General features: G+C 33.6%; 2 protein-coding genes and 3 pseudogenes across 5 annotated transcripts; 2 read left to right on the forward strand and 3 right to left on the reverse strand.

Moving 5' to 3' along the window:
- Nucleotides 1-111: 111 nt before the first annotated feature.
- LOC18606475 (bifunctional UDP-glucose 4-epimerase and UDP-xylose 4-epimerase 1) lies at nt 112-3439 on the reverse strand. 2 transcript variants are annotated; one of them, XM_007040095.3, is made up of 9 exons: nt 2946-3439; nt 2723-2772; nt 2338-2473; nt 1759-1860; nt 1388-1615; nt 1087-1168; nt 906-988; nt 705-796; nt 112-399 (listed from the first exon to the last, which is right to left on the reverse strand). In XM_007040095.3, the coding sequence occupies exons 1-9, from the start codon at nt 3138-3140 to the stop codon at nt 345-347; spliced, it is 1023 nt and encodes a 340-aa protein (XP_007040157.1). In that variant the 5' UTR covers nt 3141-3439; the 3' UTR covers nt 112-344. The 2 variants fall into 2 exon arrangements, with proteins under 2 accessions (XP_007040157.1, XP_007040156.1); XM_007040094.3 differs by having other exon boundaries at nt 112-377; nt 2946-3420.
- An 818-nt stretch (nt 3440-4257) lies between these two features.
- On the reverse strand, nt 4258-8145 carry LOC18606476 (transcription factor MYB3R-2-like). Of its 3 annotated transcripts, none has more exons than XM_007040096.3 (8): nt 7962-8145; nt 7228-7374; nt 7040-7094; nt 6654-6711; nt 6283-6377; nt 6091-6194; nt 5589-5717; nt 4258-5400 (listed from the first exon to the last, which is right to left on the reverse strand). In XM_007040096.3, exons 2-8 carry the CDS (start codon nt 7353-7355, stop codon nt 4479-4481), a joined length of 1491 nt encoding a protein of 496 aa, XP_007040158.1. In that variant the 5' UTR covers nt 7356-7374; nt 7962-8145; the 3' UTR covers nt 4258-4478. The 3 variants fall into 3 exon arrangements, with proteins under 3 accessions (XP_007040158.1, XP_017972418.1, XP_017972419.1); XM_018116929.2 differs by having other exon boundaries at nt 7040-7097; XM_018116930.2 differs by having other exon boundaries at nt 7040-7097; nt 7228-7434.
- Nucleotides 8146-9080: 935 nt separating this feature from the next.
- On the forward strand, nt 9081-10037 carry LOC18606477 (thaumatin-like protein pseudogene; annotated as a pseudogene).
- Nucleotides 10038-10241: 204 nt separating this feature from the next.
- LOC18606478 (uncharacterized) lies at nt 10242-11385 on the reverse strand (annotated as a pseudogene).
- A 3663-nt stretch (nt 11386-15048) lies between these two features.
- LOC18606479 (thaumatin-like protein pseudogene) lies at nt 15049-16123 on the forward strand (annotated as a pseudogene).
- The last annotated feature ends 3388 nt before the right edge of the window (nt 16124-19511 follow it).

Genomic DNA, 19511 nt, shown 5'->3' on the forward strand with positions numbered 1-19511 from the left:
AAACCCTTTTATGTAACCCCAGAAATGATAAATATATCACACACGAATACAAGCATAAAGAAAGGCGTTACCCATGTAACCTATTGGAGTTCTACAAGATCCTTTTAACACTTGTTCAAATCTTTGTATGATTCATCAGACAAATGTTTCCTCAAATGACATGTTGAAAGAGCAGGTTTATTGCTCACTGTAAGTCTGTAACGTGAGCAAATTAAACAAGTAACCAAGTTTTATACATTCCAATTCCAGGAGAAACGTTTCAACTGGGAAGAAATAGTATGACTTGGAAAACCTAAGGCTTAGACTGAAAACCCCATGGATTGTTGCTAGCCCAGTTCCATTGGTCACGGCACATTTCCGCGACCCCATATTTTGCCCTGCAAAAGACCAAAATTTTGACTGCAAAAAGACCAATATAACTGAAAACAACAAAAGCAAAATAAATAATTAAATATGATATGAATTATGTCCAATGGTTCATAAAAATTGTTTTTGTTAATGATCAATTGATTATTGATAGATGGATTGTTATTTGCTAGCAAACCTGCAACAAATATATTGAGCAAAAGAACCTGATACATATATACACAAAGTATATATAAAAGAGGATTTGCCTTATGCTTTTTTTTTTTTTTTTTTGCTTTTTATCTATCTTATACTGTAATGAATAAAATTCGAAAAAGAGATGGGAACTCTAAACATACTTCCAACCAAGTTCTTTTTGAGCTTTCTCAGTAGAAGCATAAACAGCTGTAGCATCTCCTGGTCTTCTTGGGCATAGTTTAATAGGGATTTTCTGCAATATTTTCAGCAGCAGCAATTTACAAATAGGGTGAAGAGAGAGAGAGAGAGAAAAAAAGGGGGGGGGGGGGGGGGGCGGGGACAGAGAGAGAGAGAACATTCACCTTTCCAGAAGCCTTCTCAAAAGCAGCAACCATTTCAAGCACAGATGTACCACAGCCAGTTCCAAGGTTATAGGCAATGCAACCTAGAAGAAAAGTTTTATAAAAACCATAAATTTACCAATTCATACCACTAAATATATGAAAGCAAGTACATTAAGATGTAAAGATATAAATTGTTTACCTATATTCTGTGTAGTAAAAAGCTTCCTAAGTGCAGCAATATGACCATCTGCTAAGTCCATAACATGAATGTAGTCTCGAATCTGTCAACAAATGAGCAATCTCATTAGGAAAGAAAATCAATCTAATCATTACTAATAACTTTATTTTGTATGTCTATATATGAAGGAAAAATATATCCTTGATGTCCAGAAGGCACATGAGATGAATTACAATGTTGACTCCACCATACAAAAAAGGACTTCTGAACCTACACAAATTCTGCCTTATTCAAGAAGGAATATTAGCTTTTATAAACATACCGCACTGCCATCTTTAGTTGGATAATCATGACCATATACATTAAGTTCAGGCAATCTGCCAACAGCCACTTGCTGTATGTAAGGCATGAGATTGTTTGGAATGCCCTTCGGATCTTCACCAATTTTACCACTTTCATGAGCACCAACAGGATTGAAGTACCGCAGTAAAATAATACTCCAATCTGGCTCTGCCTTCTGAATATCTCGTGCAATTTCTTCAAGGAAAAGCTGGTGAAAGTTAGGGAAAAGTTTTTAGTCTAAACACAAGTTTAGCAAATTACAAATCTAGAGGTTTTATCCAGCTTAACACAAGGATTGTACAATTATTACAAAGTAAGAAAGGACACATTTTAGGACATACTGCTATTTACCTTTGTGCGACCATAAGGATTCATAGCCTTTAACTCAAAATCCTCAACACATGGAATTTTTTCAGGTTGGCCATAGACAGTTGCAGAGGATGAGAATACCATCTATTTTCCCAAAGAAAGAAAAAGTATAATCTTCTGTTAGCAGTGGCTGAAGGATATGGACAACTTAAAACTATAGTGGAATTGAGAGTGGAACAAGAGAAACTACTATCATTTCTTGGCATAAAAATAGTGTAACCTATACAGAATTTAAACATAACTAAAGTTTTAACCCTCTGCTACATAATGATATAACAAAATATTCAAGAACCTCTACAAAGAAATATAAAATTTTTTACTGGATTATTAGGCTTCCACATAGTTATAATTGAAAAAGTGCTAGTCATAGAGATAAAAATGGCCTTGTCAAAGAATAAAAAATTGAGAACTTTTGAAACATCAATAAGCAGCTCAGTGGATACTTCTTGGAATTATAGTAATTTATCATCTGCTTTGTAGCAGTTGCATGGGCAACTATTAAATACTATGCCAACAAGAACTCACACAGAGAAAAATAAAGATTTCAAGAACTTCTCGTACCTTTTTACAATCATATTTGGCCATGATCTCGTACAGATTGATGGTTCCAATCAAATTATTGTCGAAATAACGACTGGGATTAGCAACACTCTCTCCAACAGCCTTAAGGCCAGCAAAATGGATGACAGCATCAAAACTATGGCATTTTTTGGATATAGAAGAAGTCAATTCCACAACTTCAGTCAAATAATATTCATTTTAAATCATTTCTAAAAGTTAAAAGGAAAATTGCAGAGCAAAACAAATATTAAGATACGAGATTCAACTTTCAAAGTTCCATTTGCCCAGATACTAAAATTTAGGAAAAATGCAAACAGTACAATGACATATTCAAACCGCAAATAATCAAAACCAGAAAAAAATTATATATGTCAAGTTAACATACTGTGTCTTAGAGAAAAGCTTCTCCAAGTCCTCCCTATTCCTCAGATCACCCTGCAACCAAACCAAACCAAAACCTCGATCATGCTCAAAGCAATATATAAAACATTGAACAGGTATCTTGAAACCAAGAAAAACCCAAATATATGATCATAATACAAAGAAACAAACATACAGTAAAGATTCAAAGATTTCATTTTTGGAGCGAGAAGTGAAGAATTTCATACCAAATTGAAGTCAAGCTTCTTAGAGAGCTCAGGACCCACCAATTCCTTAACCCTATGAACAGCTTCGATAACAGAATTATCAAGATTGTCAATAATCGACACTCTAAAACCTCCATTGAGAAGCTGCACCACTGTGTGGGTGCCAATGAACCCAGCTCCACCAGTAACAAGAATGGTTTTTTCTAAAGAACCCATTTGTGAACAGATGAAAAAGAATATAAAGAAAGGTTTTCTTTTTGAATATAGAACTCAGAGAAAGGCAGGGAGAGGGAGTAGGAGACTGGGTTTTCAAAGATTTTCTTTTTGATGACAAGAAAATAAAAAGCAAACAGTTTTGGAAGTATTTACGTTCGGCAGGAGACGTATTTGAGAAAATCAAGGAAACTATCTTTTTGAAAGCATAAAAGATGGATAAGAATGCACAGAAAAGGCAATGACTGTGAAAGGGTTTTAGATATATAGAATGAGAGAGAGACAAGTGAACAGCTATTCGGTTGTTATTGTCTTGGCTCTTTCGCGCGCTCGTGATAGTTTCAGCACAAGGAAAGTTACCATCCAAGGCACATATTACTATATTGAAGTACTAAAGTTGGGAAATAAATTTGATCAACAACAAGAATGGTAAATCATCCCCTTATTTTCTTGAGAAAATACTTTTGGCAAAACTTATACAATTCTTTGGCCAGCAAAAAAAAAAAAATGGACAAATTTCATCACTAATTCTGAATGTTAATTTAATTTTAGATATTTATGAATCATCCTTAACAAGCCTCATCTTTATCTTAGGATTTTTATGTAACAAACCCACAGGGATTTTGGCAATACTGCTACTGCACTACTATTTTATCGCGCAACATATTTGCAGGGAAAACTTGAAGGGAAGAATTTGGCCCACTCACGTGATTGGCATGATCTTTCTTGCGTAATTTGGATGAGCAACTTGACTAGTTTGTTAGACGCGGGACCCAAGGAGTTAGAAACAGTTGGGTGCGGCCAGAGTGGGCGATACGGTCAAGTTGGTAAATTCAGGTAAGGCTTTTATTTACAATCAAAAGCAAAGATGCTCATCACGTTCATGGGGAAGAAATGTGGTTCCATGAAGCTGGGCCTATGTACTACCGAAAGGAAAAGGCCTTGCGCTTCATGGGGCACTGGCTTCATTATTTGGTGTCTTTCCACGCTGCCGTTTGTCACATAAAAGGACAGGGTATCATCCGACATGCAATACTTGAACACGCCAATCATTCAGTCCGTTGATCCCCCTAAAACAGTACTTGTCAAAGTAAAAGTAAAAGCAGCGAATAAAGAGAGATTTGATTTCCAAAAAGCTTCAAACCTTCTTATTCAAATTGGGATACAACAATTCGTATAGAATTTCAAAACACTCCGCTGATAGTAAAAAGGATGGGAAAATACAAATGTATATCAGTTATGGCTCACCGTAAGCTAAACACATGTAAACCATGTCCCCTTTTCATAGGTCACTATACAACGGTGGAAAATTCAGATCAAGACAAACCTGCTATGCATTCATCAGTAAGTACCATTTACTTCTTCCCAATGAAAACATGTGAAAGTCCTTGCAGGTGAGCAGGCGGCATCAGAGAAGTTATCATTCCAAGCCTTTTTGTAACTTCTCTTCCTTATGATAGAAGGGTTTTTGAAAGTCATTGCAGATATCCTCAATATAGATTCTGGACTACCACTGTTGAGAGAGCGACTTCCCACGAGTTTAGGTGGAGCAGAATAGCAAAATGAACTTTTTATGTGCATATCTTGATTGTCCACAATGGGAATTATGGCACTAGTTGAATCCTTCGGCTGAGATGGCTCATTATGCAACAAGCAGCCACTTGCATATGCTGTATGCATTCTCTGATTGGTGCTTTCCTTGTCGACCTGTCCATTATCTTCACCAAACTTAAAAGTTAGGGAACTTAATGGAGAACCAACTGATGTTGAAGGAAGAAGAGCCTGAGTATCCTCAGAAGCTACTCTGCATGAGGCTGATTGAGGTTCATGTATCTTAGCGTGTTTAGCATTGCCTCTTACAGATCTGATTAGTGAATCTTCTGTAGTACTATTAACTTTGTCATCAAAGTGCACTCTCTTAAGTGGAGTTATCTGCTCATTTGGCACTCCAGCAGACCAACACTTTTCGAACTTCCCAGAGTCTGCTTCTGGTTTGGTTTCTGTTTGATTAGCAATTCCAAGAACCAAATCTAAATAACATCTGTCAACACTATAATCTACATCAATATTCGGATAGACAGAGACTGTTTCATCAAGACCTTGTCTCTCTTCTTTGACCTTTAAGCATTTTGGTGTAGTTTCCTGATCGCTAAAATCAGAAGATCCATCATTGCAGATGTCCACTGCATAACGATGAGGAGAGTAGAAACCCAACTTCTTCTTTAAGGTACAGTTCCAGTGATTTTTTATTGCATTATCAGTCCTGCAAATCACCAAAAAGACATGAGCACAGCATATTGCAAGAAATAAGCAAAATGCATCGTCCAATTTTATACAAATGAATATTTGAGATACATATGGCCTTAACTGTAAGCATATGTAGCTATCACTTTCATAACATTGTGCTACAAACAATTTTGCTTTAGCGATTAAATTTTAATCAGTGCATACCTTCCAGGTAGAAGCTTTGCTAATGTGGTCCACTTGTTCCCATATATTTGGTGATAATAAGCAAGAATGGCCTCCTCTTCTTCTGTCCATGAATCTTTTCTTATGGTTGGGTCCAAATGATTGTACCACCTGAAAAAGGTAAACTATTTGTTGGATAAATCTTATTCATAGTATGACATAATGCGTAGGATCCTTGTTAACCAAAAATAGCTCAATAAAAATATGTAGGCCAATTATAAATCCTAGCCATTTATCCATTAAAAGTGTCAAACTGTAAACAGATCAGGGCTTTTCCTCGTTTCTCCTTCCTATCATAGAAGATAGGAATGTAAAAAACGCCTAATAACAATAAAGGAAGACCCAATTGGAATAAATAAGTTCACGTGATGAAAATTTCCTTTGCAATAACTTTGCAATGGCTAAATGTCAGAGGATATAACATACCATTGCTAAATGGATAAAACTTTAATAATCTTTTCATTGAAGAATTTAATGCACCAACCTTTCTCGGCATTGCTTGCCTATGCGGCCTCTTAAGAACTTTGCAATGACAGACCATTTCCTACAACCATACTTTTCAACTAACTTAGTAATACAATCATCCTCCTGAAAGTCAAAAAAACAATGGCCCACAATCATGTATCAATGATATTCGAAAGACAAAGCATATGCAAACATGGTTTTTCATTTCTACCTCCTTTGTCCAAGGTCCTTTAAAAATTCCAGGATTCAGGACCTTCTGCCAGCGATGCAAGCACTGGATATCTGTTCTTCCAGGGAGAAATTCAGCTGTACACAATAAACATTAACTAGATTTTAGAATTGCAATGCAAAAAGTTTGCATTTAACTTCTTTTTAATTACTGCAGAACAGCAGAGAGATATTCATGTATAAATAGCTTGTCAAACAAGAAGCTGTTAAGAAATATTTTTAGCCTGTCAAAACTAGGACTTATAAAGAATCCTCCAACCAACCAAAAACAATAAGGGGTTTCACAATTCATATGAGTATCTATAAAATCAAAAGCACAGAAACTAAAACAGTAGGTGAAATTTTCACACCTACCTATTTTCTTCCAATTCCTTGCTTTGCATTTTTTCACAGCTTCAGTCAAAAGATTATCCTGTCCAACCATTATCATGTACTTACAAATGACAGGAGACAATAAACATCAACAGTACAAAATCTGCCTTAAAAGAAAGAAGTAATGCCTCAAACCAACCAAACAGATGAGTGTGTTCATCCTGATAATTTTATTCTCTAATGTTAGTTGACTTTCTTGGTTTTGAAAATAAAATGTTCAGCTAAACAAGCCAATTTTAGGTCTTCGATTGAGTTCAAAGTTTTGAAAAGCCATAGCAAGTTCTATCATTCTAGCTAAGTCATTAGGCATGTAATTATAAAACACCCAGCTATAACCAAATATCAGTCTCTACTCTCCAGTGACTAACCTCTTCTTCGGACCACCCTCCTTTCCTCGAATATCTGGTTGGACCAGTGACCATTCTACTACATCAAAAAAAGCACAGATCAAAATGCAAGTTTTTCCAAACTGGCTAATAATGCTTTACAAAGGCAATTTCATGGGACATTTCCAATTTCTAATTTACATTGAGAAATTGTAGTCATAGAAACATACCCTTGAAGAGAAGCTGATCTCATAGCAGTATCACAACTGCTGTCAGGAAATGAAGAACGTGAAGCAGATATATCTTCTTCTGCTAAATCTTCATAGTACTCATCTTTTTCCTTCTTCACTTCCACCATGATCTTCTCAATTACTCAGCTGCCATCCACAATCACAAAACTAAGCTTACCTCTGAACTTTCTACAAATTCCACAAGCCCTAAACGTAAAGAAAAATTAAAGCTCCATTTGATTTGATTTTAATCAATATCCTCTTCACTTTTCTGCATTTAGTTTTGGCAACAAAAATGTGCTCCTCAGGCAAAACATAAAAAGCCCAATATTTAATAGTCATCAGGGCACATGAGAACTCATAACAGAAGATTTACCCTAAAATCCACATCAAAAAAAATTATGAGCTAGCTATTTTTTCCCCAAGAAAACAGAGTAAAAGAAAAGATGATAAGTTATCTATAAGCATGGTTGACATGAACAAAGAATAACAAGCCATCTTCATACATTAAAAAACTTAAAAAAACCCATATTTCAGTTCCGTGATTCCTTTCTCAGAAAAATTTCCCACGACTTGCTACAGTTTCCTAGCCAGCCAAACAGAGCACCCAGAACTCTATATAACAACATCACAATCAAACTAAAGGAATCCAAAGTTACCTTAAAGCAAGAAAAAAACAGAGAAACCTCAAACAGAAAGAAACTTCTAGGGTTTTCGAGAACTGAAAACTTTACCTGAAACTTTGCCTCTGATAATTTCAACCGCCAAAAGAACCCAAAAAAGGAAAAAAGCTACGATTGTTCGAGCCTAAAGAAGAACGTTTTGGGGATTATGGAACGGAAAATATAAAGATCACTGAAGAAATTTTGCTCTCTCTTTCCGTTTCCTCTGTCTTCTCCTTTTCGGGGAGATTGATGGAAATGAAAGTGAAGTAGCGGGAAACTGGAATGTGTATTTAAGTGCTACCCGTAACGGATTTACAATTGCTGTCGTGTCTTCTTTGAGAAGCCAAGTGGGAGAGAAGCTTACGTTGCAAGTTTGACGAGTAAACGGTTCATTAAACGATGTTTTCGTTTCTTTCAACGTTTATAAACAGAAACCGTTTGTTGTGCTTTTCCAAGAATGCCCTCACCGCTTTGTGTTACTTAAATTGGGCCGAAACTGAGAAGCCCTCACCTGAAGTCCATTCACTGAGCCCATTTTAAGCTGCGATTGTTAAATTTTATGGGCCAGTTTGCACTTCACATTCTGAAGCCGCAGGCAGGCTTAAGCCCAATATTCATTATTAGTGGGTTTAATGGGCTGCTGTTATTATCGAAAACATCATGTTACTATATTTTTAAAGTAAATTGCGCTTTAATCCAACCTTTTCTGTTTATCTTCTAATATTGGATCAATAATTTTAATGCATGACTTACTTTTCATCAGGAAGCTTAAAACCTCTTGGAGACTCAATCCACCTGAATCAATGGGAAGCTCCAGCTTGTGCATGAAGGCTTGGAGATATTATGGTGTTTATATATCATGGACCGAGCTACTGATTGGTAACCCAAGTATAAATTCTAACACTATGTTTATTAATAATGCAGGGAGACTCTTTTGATGAATCCAAATTCAGATTCTTTCTTCTCTTTTCTGTTTATCTGTTCATTGGCTGAGTTTATGAGAATGACAGAAGATTGTGTAACAAGCCCTCTTGTTAAGTAAATTTAGACATCTCTTTTCTGTTAAGTTACTTGAAAATTGAGACCTCCCCTGAACTAGAGGTAGAAGAACACTGTTCCAGAAAATCCAAATTCGGAAAGTTCTCCATTTCTTTATTGGTAAGTTAAGAGAACTACATTTAGATTTGTGCAAAAACTCTATAAATTCGATTTTTTTTGTCATAAGTACCACACAATTTAGATCAGAGAGTCAAATCTTAAGCCTATATCTTTCGCATTCCGACGATGATGAGCTTCAAAAATATTTCAATATATTCCTTTGTTTGTGCTGCCCTCTACATCACATTAGCCCATGCAGCCACTTTCAATATCCGAAACAACTGCCCCTACACGGTTTGGGCTGCAGCAGCGCCTGGAGGCGGCAGGCAGCTTGACCATGGCCAAGTTTGGGACCTCGACGTAAGCTCTGGAACAGGAGGCGCCCGCATCTGGGCTCGAACCAATTGCCAATTTGATGAAGCAGGGCAAGGTAAATGCCAGACAGGTGACTGTGGGGGACTCCTTCAATGCCAAGGCTATGGTTTACCTCCTAATACCCTGGCTGAATACGCACTAAACCAATTCAGTGGCATGGATTTCTTTGATATCTCTCTTGTTGATGGATTCAATGTTCCCATGGAATTTAGTCCAACTTCCAGTGGGTGCACAAGAGGGATCAAATGCAGTTCAGAAATTGTAGGGCAGTGCCCGACTGAACTTCAGGCCCCTGGTGGGTGCAATAATCCTTGTACTGTGTTCAAAACTGATCAATATTGCTGCAATTCTGGGAGCTGTGGTCCTACAAATTTCTCTAGTTTTTTCAAGGAAAGGTGCCCTGATGCGTACAGTTACCCTAAGGATGATGAAACAAGCACTTTCACATGTCCTGCTGGGACTGACTATAAGGTAGTGTTCTGTCCTTGAAATTAATACTAACTATTATTTAAGTCATAATGTTCTTTTACTTAAAATTTCACGACTGCTATGTACCAATAAGAGGGCAGCGAGCTCTAAACACTGTTACAGACTTGTTAATCAATTTTTTTTTTGGTTTAGACATGATTGTATGTGGCCGGATTTATAAGAAGATTTTTCTTGTATCCATAATCCATTTGATCAGCGATTCTTGCTTATACGTGTCAAAAAAATGCTACTCTCGAAAGGATTATGACATTTGTTTTTTTGAAAGCAAGATTTTAAGGACTTCAGTTAGTAACCCATCTGCAGGGATCATTAGGTTTCTCATATATGGGAAATCGAAGGTGACCTGACTGGCTGCTTTTTTTTTTCTGAAAGTTGTTGTTTATTTCAGAGCAGAGGAAACCAAAGGTTCACCTCTGGGGGAAGTACAAGCATGATTAAGGTCTGTTATTCACCTATTTGGGATAACAGTCCTTAATCCTCACAGCACCAGGACTGGCTGCTTTTGATGAATAAAGTTTCGAACATAACTCTATAACAAACAAAATGGACTGTTTCCAATACTATTTAAGGTGAAAGATGAACAGGATGTTCATAAGATCTTCCATTTACTCTCCACAGCTTCGAATATTTCTTCCAAACACATTCTAGCACTCATCCGACCTCCATAAATTGATATGAGATCATCTACGTAGTCAGCATCAATTTTCCCGTGAGCCATTGCACCAACCACAAAAACAAGGTTCTCGTTGTCACTAATACCACCAACGTAGTCCTTTAGGCGAACCAATTGGTTTGAGCTATAAGAAAGACCTATTTTACGCGAGTTGGCTGGAAGGTGTTGAGTCACAGGATTCTGAACCAAGCGTAAAAGCTTCCCATGTTTATTCGCAGCTTTGACACTCAACTTTTGCAATAACTCAGCCATCATATTCCTAAAACGTCGTGGTGTCCTTGGTATGTGAGTATTTGGTTCAACTTTAATCAAGACCCCTTCGTCAGTCTTCACATATATAGCTTGTATCCTACCCGACTTGCAGAGTCGGCTATCTATAATTCTACTTAGCACCTCATGAATGATGTCAGGTCTGTATTTATAAGGATTCTTATTCTTTTTCCGCAAGAAGGCCGCATGTTCATTGGAGTTTAAAATCGGGTATCTCCTTCCAACCTTAGCACAAACCAATGAGGCTTGCTCGAGAACAAAGGTTACTCCGGATTTTCTGTCTGGTTCTGAATGTGCCAAGGGAATACCAGGGAGCTCAAATGCTGTGACCTCAGATATCGTTTCGTTCCTCACCAACTGATTTCTTCCCTTATTCACCAACTCTAATGTCTTGTCCTTTGCTTCAACTGCGTTAATCCCTTTACCTGTTGCCTCCAATTCAGGTCTTTGTCTTGAACAGAGCTTTAAAATTGCCCTGTCCGACTTTTTCTTTTCAACCCTTCCGGAGACCCTTTGCAGATGGGGAAAGAACCCATAGAGAGGTCGCCGAGAAAATCTCAAATGGCCAGGAAGAAGCCGTTTAACCATTGCTCTTTTTTCACAACAAAATTCACCGGGTAGAGCAGCGGGACACAGTGGAGGTCAGGATAGTCGTGCACATTAATGTAGTAAAAACTAATCTATTTATAATCTAATTCTAACTAGTCAATAATTGTGATCTGATTAGGGAACTAATCAACCAATAGTATTGTATTCTAATTGTATCCGAATTGTATCGTTAAATTATTAAATTTGTATAATTATTTTAACAAAATTAATTATTAGTAGACTTATATAAATAATCCCCTCCATTCATTTTAAAGGTATTTATATTTGGTAATTTGACACTAAAAAAATGTATGGTTTGAAGTTGACACTTTTGATTTAATTTTGGCCCAAGAGAAAAGAGAAAAACTTTAAAAATGTCTATGAAGGTTATTTTTTGGAACAATAAGACAAGGTTCAGGGAAGAAGGAAATCTTAATACAACTTAGTTAAAGGCATAACAATCATTAGATCATCACGTTTGATTTGTTAGCGCAACAGAGAATAAATTTGAATTGTAATGTTCTCTTTTGTTACAAAAGATATCGTGAAATATACTAATGACAACAATTAATTTTGGTTTGTTTTATAAATTATTATTTTACACATTAATGATGTCACAGCGAGATTAAAGAGTCCATATGTATTTATTTATCAATTAATTAATTTATTCATTTTTATAAACATATTTAATTAGAATACTTATCAACTCTTTATATTTAGTGGTGGAGTATAATGTATATAGAATATTTTTTTTTTTTGTTGTTTTATAGCCTAATGAAAAAGCTTTCTTTGGTATCTAGACATAATGTGTAGCCTATACCCATTCAAACTCGTGAATCTTGACAATTTGGTGGCATTTGGTATTTTGTATGGAATATGATTATTAGAAATGTAATTATTAAGTATGTGATTATTGAGAAGATAACATTGTAGCGTTTATTATAATATAAAAAATTGATGATTGTAAAAAATGTGATTGTTGAAAAGATTATATTACAGTATTAATTTGAAATAACTTTATTAAGAATGTAATATAAATTTACAAAATTATCTTTATATATAAAAATATAAAGTTGAATAAACTTATATTCTTTTTAAGTTTTCAATTTTATCTTTTAAAATAATAAATAATAACATGAAAATAACATAATATTTGAATACTAATTATTTGAATATTAAAATATGTAAAGTTATTAAATTTTTATTTTTAAAATTAATATATATAAATATTAAAAATAATTATTTTTTATAATAATGCCTAGAATTATTACAAGAATAATAAAAAACATTTTTTTAAAGAGATTTCTAATTTTTTTTGTCTTTGAAATTTGGATAATGATTGATGAATTTGAGTGAAATTTATGCAAAATAAGAGTTTTAATAAACAAAAATAATATTTTTAAGAGTTTAATTGGATATAATAATATAAAAATAAAAATTAAATTTTAAAAATCTGATAAGTGTTTGTCTTGTTTAAAATTTTAGCCAATTTCCACAAAGAAAACATATTTTTCCTTTTCTTTTTCTCTTTCCCTTCCCTTTGTTCTTTCTTGTTGGGTTCTAGCCTAACTTGTGAAAGAATAGTTTTGCTGCAGAGGGGTTCCTTCGTTTTTATGTCCTGCTAACCTCTGCAATTGTTGGGGGTTGTAAATGATTTTTGTTGGGGTTTGCAGGATGATCTAGTCCCTGCAGATGTCATTTTTGTGTTTTGCAGGATTGTTTTCTTGACTGAAGGAAATTGAATTTCTTTTGCAGATTGTTATTGATTTTTGGTAATAATATAAAATGCTTTCAGCTCTTAAAAAAAAAAGAAAAGAAAAGGAGACTCGGGCCAAGGTTAGGATAATTTGGAAAAAAAAAGGATTCAAAGGAAAAGTTAAATTGTGCCCCTGATTAATGGGAATTACATTCCCTTTGGTTATTGTAAGCACGTTGTAATGAAAAGACATTCTTTTCAGTTTTTCTTACATCAAATATTGGAATATCTTTACATTCAATTAAATTGAAGGAGAAGTGTCCCGCATGCATACCAAACGACCCTCTGGGGATTCTCAATGTGAATCAAACAATTATTCAATGAAGGGAACTTTCTTTTTATTAGCAAAAAATTGAGAGTTGAAATTAACTCTAAAGTTCGAATCTTTCTTTATTTTTCTTTGTATTTTTCCGCATACACATATTTTAATTAAATTCTCAACAAGTTATAAAGAATGAAATTTTAAACTTGGAGACAAATTTTTTTATTTATGGGTATTAACTTCAAGACTAATTGAGATTAAAATTACAATGTTTTTTATTATTATTTTAATGATAAACCTTCTCTCTCTCTCTATATTGACTCGAAGTCAGGTCTACAAACTAAGACAAGAATGGGGACATGGGAATTTAACACATGGACCGTCCCCCGGCGAATGGAAATAATCAGTGAGAACAAAAGAATTTTCCAGCTCACGACAATGCATGTCATTGTCAGCCGAAAGAATTTTCCACAAGCGTTTAATTTACGTTTACAGCTATGTGTCCTGAACAACCAACTTGACTGCAAATCATAAGAACGAAATTATATTAACATTAACAAAAAATTGCCATAAGGTTTAATGTTAACATTTAATAATAGGATTTTACTCTTTACATCTCATCCAATTTTTTTTTTCCTTTGTGTTCTTTCTTTTAAAGTTTAAAAGCAAAATTTCCAAATTGAAATAATGAAACGTTAAATTCTAATCGTAGAGATGTCCACGATAATTAAGTAAATCAAGATAATAAAACTGAAAAAAAAAGTCAAAAATTATTTCTTTCACTTTTTTATTTAGTTATGTTTTGGATGATTATGCGAATTTTCCATAGTAATCTTTATCTAGTACCAAGAAAAACAGTATCTTCTTCCAGAAGAAATTTGAATTTCTACATTTAAGTCTTCATATATCAGCACTAGTTTCAAACTATATAATATAATAAAACTTTAAAAGACAATATTGCAAGAGACTTTCTTACAATTGTTAAGTCTTTCTCCTCTGGTTGGAGTAGGACGAAAATGCTAGGTTAGAGAGGTAAAAATTGTATTCTAATAATATTCTTGGTTTAATAATTCGTTATATGTACGTGGATGGGAATTGGAGATGCTTACTATGACTGCGTTTCGGTTTTCTTCTCTGCTTTAATTATTCCAAAAAAACAAAACAGAAAATTTTGAAAAAGTTAAAAGTATTATACGTGTCTCAACTGAAGAGGGCTTACATTTTCTTCTAAATATATATAATTTATTAATTGCTTATAATTTCCTTCAATACTATTAAGGTGTGAATGCATGTATGAGCACAGGTGTACAATGAATATATATATATATAGTAGTCTTTAGTTTTTAGTGCTCTTTTGCCGGTCAATTCTTCCTTGGAAGAAAATTCTACCAAGTCCTCTTAAGAAAATTCAGTGGGATAGAGATTGCTATCATATAGACTCCAAAATATCTTAAATGCTGGCTTCAATATTTTCCTTCGTTGCTAAGTGTAATGAAACTTTTTCGTTTTGTAATGCGAACAATTTGAAGGTATGTAGGTAGGTTCTTAAGTGGAATGAAGCATTAAAGTATATTTACCCTTCTTGCAACTAGTTGTTCAGTTGGCAGGTGGCTACCTTCGTTTACAATAAAGGCCATAGCTAGCTAGTGGATTCTGCTCTTGACTTGTCTCAAGTCGGCAAAGAAGTCAAGTGATGATATCATCTAAAGATATTCCAAGCCTCGACACTGACGTCATCCAAAACAATTTTCCACAAACACTAGATTCATTCCATGGAAAGTTTTTTTTTCCACAAGCATGATTTACAGTTCAATGCTGTAGATCCTGACGAACCAACAAGGGGTCTAGTCACTACTCTCGCTTCTCGATAAACCCACTTCTTTCTCCCCAACTCCATATCCATACAAGATTATCAAAATTCCAGCACTTCTACCGTCCTCCAAAATGAAGTTCAAAACCGTTTCTATATTTTCCTTCTCTTTTATTGCTCTCTACTTCACTGTGGCCACTGCTGCCATTATTAACATTCGAAACAACTGTCCCTACACGGTCTGGGCTGCAGCCGTGCCCGGTGGTGGCAGGCAGCTGGACAGAGGTGGAGTCTGGGACCTAAACGTGAACCCTGGCACCACAGGAGCTCGTGTCTGGGCTCGAACCAAGTGCCAATTCGATGGTGTCGGGCGTGGCAGATGCGAAACCGGTGACTGTGGGGGGCTCCTCCAGTGCCAGGCCTATGGTGCACCCCCCAACACCCTGGTTGAATACGCAATAAACCAGTTCAATAGCTTGGATTTCTTCGATATCTCTTTAGTTGATGGATTTAATGTTCCTGTGGACTTTAGTCCAGCTTCTGGGGGGTGCACCCGGAGTATTAGATGCACGGCAGATATCATAGGGCAGTGCCCTCATCAATTGAAAGCTCCGGGTGGGTGCAATAACCCTTGCACCGTTTTCAAGACTGATCAGTATTGTTGCGTGTCTGGGAACTGTGGTCCTACGGATTTTTCCAGGTTCTTCAAGACAAGGTGCCCCGACGCTTACAGTTACCCTAAAGATGATCAAACAAGCATGTTTACTTGCCCTGGTGGGACTAACTACAGGGTTGTGTTCTGCCCTTGAAATGTATTTGCCTTGTGCTTTATGTACTTGCCGTAATTAACGGGACAGAGCCAATTAATAAAAGGCTAAAGTCAATATAGTACAAAGTTTATCTTTAGGAACTACATGATGTCAAAGTAAAAATTGCAAAAATCTCAACCAAATTGCCCAACGAAAGGTCATGTTTCCAAACATTAATTGCATGTAAAAGGGAGATATCACCTTTTAGATATTTTGCTTTGTCATGAATGTTATGTCCAATAAGAAATAATCTTTATTTCGCAAAGACTTTTCTTCGCTCTATCTTGTCCGTTCTTTTATAGAGAAAAAGGAAAGTGTCGTATTGCACAACAAAGATAACAACTGGCGGGAGTAAAACGACATACCTGCAAGGCTGATTCCTAATTTCGACGTCGCATGGTAAGGATCAAAGACGAGTCTACGATTTTGAAAGCAAGGCAAGAAGATGGTTAAGAGTACTCTGTTCCCGTTAATTCTCATTCTAGAATTCCGCCTTGTCACAGTGCATTGTTTTCAATGTTACTGTTTTTTTTATAATTATTATTATTTTGTCATTTTGTTGGGAACCTGACTAGGTCCAACCCCTCCTCCATTTGGCATTGGCCTTCACGTGGAAGGCTTGGCTTTGCTTTTTTAGTGGCTATGATTGTGCCACCTAAGCAAGGTCAATGGCTATATAAGATTCTTAACAAACAGGGTGGCCAAATTTGTTTTTTGTTTTGAAAAGCAACAAGGTAGCCAAATTTTGCAACGTTTATTAGTGCAAGGTGGTGAAAGATTTGGAGGGTATTTCTAGGTGATTAGGAAATTACGTATTAATTATGGAGAATTAGTATGTTTAGTCTCTTGTCGTGGTGAGATCTTGCAATGTAATTTTTAGAGGTATATTTTGATATTTTTTTAAAATATTATATAGTTGATTTTTATAGTAAATTTTGCTATCAATTTGTTTTATGTTTTTTTATTACACTGAAAAATTTTATATTTGATATTTTTTATTTTTCATTGATGTTTATTAATATATTTTTATTTTTTATGTCCTGTTAACCTCTGCGATTGTTGGTGGTTGTAAATGATTTTTGTTGGGGTTTGCAGGATGATCTAGTCCCTGCAGATGTCATTTTTGTGTTTTACAGGATTGTTTTCTTGACTGAAGGAAATTGAATTTCTTTTGCAGATTGTTATTGATTTTTGGTAATAATATAAAATGCTTTCAGCTCTTAAAAAAAAAAAAGAAAAGGAGACTCGGGCCAAAGTTAGGATAATTTGGAAAAAAAAATTCAAAGGAAAAGTTAAATTGTGTCTGTGATTAATGGAAATTACATTCCCTTTGGTCATTGTAAGCACATTGTAATAAAAAAACATTCTTTTGAATTTTTCTTACATCAAATATTGGAATGTCTTTACATCCAATTAAATCGAAGGAGAAGTGTCCCACATGCATACCAAACGACCCTTTGGGGATTCCCAATGTGAATCAAATAATTATTCAAGGAAGGGAATTTTCTTTTTATTAGCAAAAAATTGAGAGTTGAAATTAACTCTAGAGTTCGAATCTTCTTTATTTTTCTTTGTATTTTTCCGCATACACATATTCTAATTAAATTCTCAATAAGTTATAAAGAATGAAATAATTAAGCTTGGAGACAAATTTTTTTACTTATGGGTATTAATTTCTCAACTAATTGAGATTAAAATTACAATACCTAAATGTTTTTTATTATTATGTTAATGATAAACCTTCTCTCCCTCTCTCTACATTGACTTGAAGTCATGACTACTTCCAGTTAGACTCCTAAAGTTACGTTTGGTTGACGGAATAAAAAAAAATAGAATAAAATAATTATTATGTTGGAATAGAATGAGGTGGGAATAAAATAGAATAGTTATTACTTAATTTAGTACGACAAAGAGAATAAGATAGAAATAATTATAATAACTTATTGTAGTTTTTGGTTGGTAATAATAATTTTGGAATAAGAAATGAATAAAAAATAAAAAGACAAAAACATCATTTATTATTTATATGACTATTTATTTTTATTAGATTTTTTAAATATTAATAATCTAGAATTTAGTTAAAACATTAATAAATAATAATTTAAATATTAATATTTAATTTATTTTAAATATTATTATGATTAATTTTTATTTTATTTTTAAAATATTAATAATTGATAATTTAAATATTAATATTTTTATTTATAATTTAATTATTTATATTTTAAAAAATCATTATTTTATTTAATTAAAATATTATTATGATCAATTATTTTATTTTATTCTTAAATATTAATAATTGATTATTTATTTCAAATATTAGTAATAGATCATTTAAACATTAATATTTTATTTATAATTTAATCATTAATATTTTATTTAATTTAAATATTATTATTGTTTTATTTTTTAAATATTAATAATTGGTAATTTATTTAAAATATTAATAATTGATGATTTAATTATTAATATTTTATATAATTTAAATGATATTATGCTTATTTATTTTTAATTTATTTTCTTAAATAGAAATAATTTATAATTTATTTTATTAATAATTGATAATTTAAATATCAATATTTTATTTATAATTTAATATTAATATTTTTAAATATTAATATTTTATTAAAAATTAGAATCAAGGGAGAAGAGGAGCAGGGAGAAAAAAATAATATTTTATATAAATAAAATTATAATTTTTTAAATTTGTAAGGGGTATTTTTATTTTTATTATTTTTTGAGTTCATTCCTTAATTAAGGAACAGTCAATATCACGAGAGAGGGTGGTATTAATTATTTTTTAATTTTGAATAATTTTAAAGACTAAATTATTTTTCAACCAAATAGAGAAATCAAAATTTTTTGAAAATAAAGAGGGAATGACCAACCAACATGCTATAAGTTGTAGATATTCGACAAAACAAAGACCAGAATGGGACATGGGAATTTAATACATGGGCCGTACCCCGGCGAACGGAAATAATCAGTGAGAACAAAACAATTTTCCAGCCCACGACAATGCATGTCATTGTCAGCCAAAAGAATTTTCCACAAGCGTTTAATTTACGTTTACAGCTATGGGTCCTGAACCACCAACTTGACTGCAAATCATAAGAACGAAATTATATTAACATTAACAATAAATTGCCACAAGGTTTAATGTTAACAGTTAATAATAAGATTTTGTGACTTTAAAAAATTTCTATTTTCTTTTTCTTAATTTAACAATAAATTCCTTTTGTTTTTAAATAAATTTTATACCAATTCCATTACACATTTTTCTTTTAAAAAAATCATGATACATAAGGTAATTACCAACATCCATTTATTTATTTTCCTTGACATATTCCTCATACTTTTATCCATTTGTATATGTATTTTGGTTGTATATTATAAGCAGTAGCATACTCATACTTTGCCATTAATGTTTATAACAAGATAGAACTTTTAATGAAACTCTGCTGTTAAGGTTAATGTAATTTTTTGCTT

The sequence above is a fragment of the Theobroma cacao genome, chromosome 3 (assembly GCF_053813885.1).
Source record: "Theobroma cacao isolate CCN51 chromosome 3, ASM5381388v1, whole genome shotgun sequence".
Classification (NCBI taxonomy): Eukaryota; Viridiplantae; Streptophyta; class Magnoliopsida; order Malvales; family Malvaceae; genus Theobroma; species Theobroma cacao.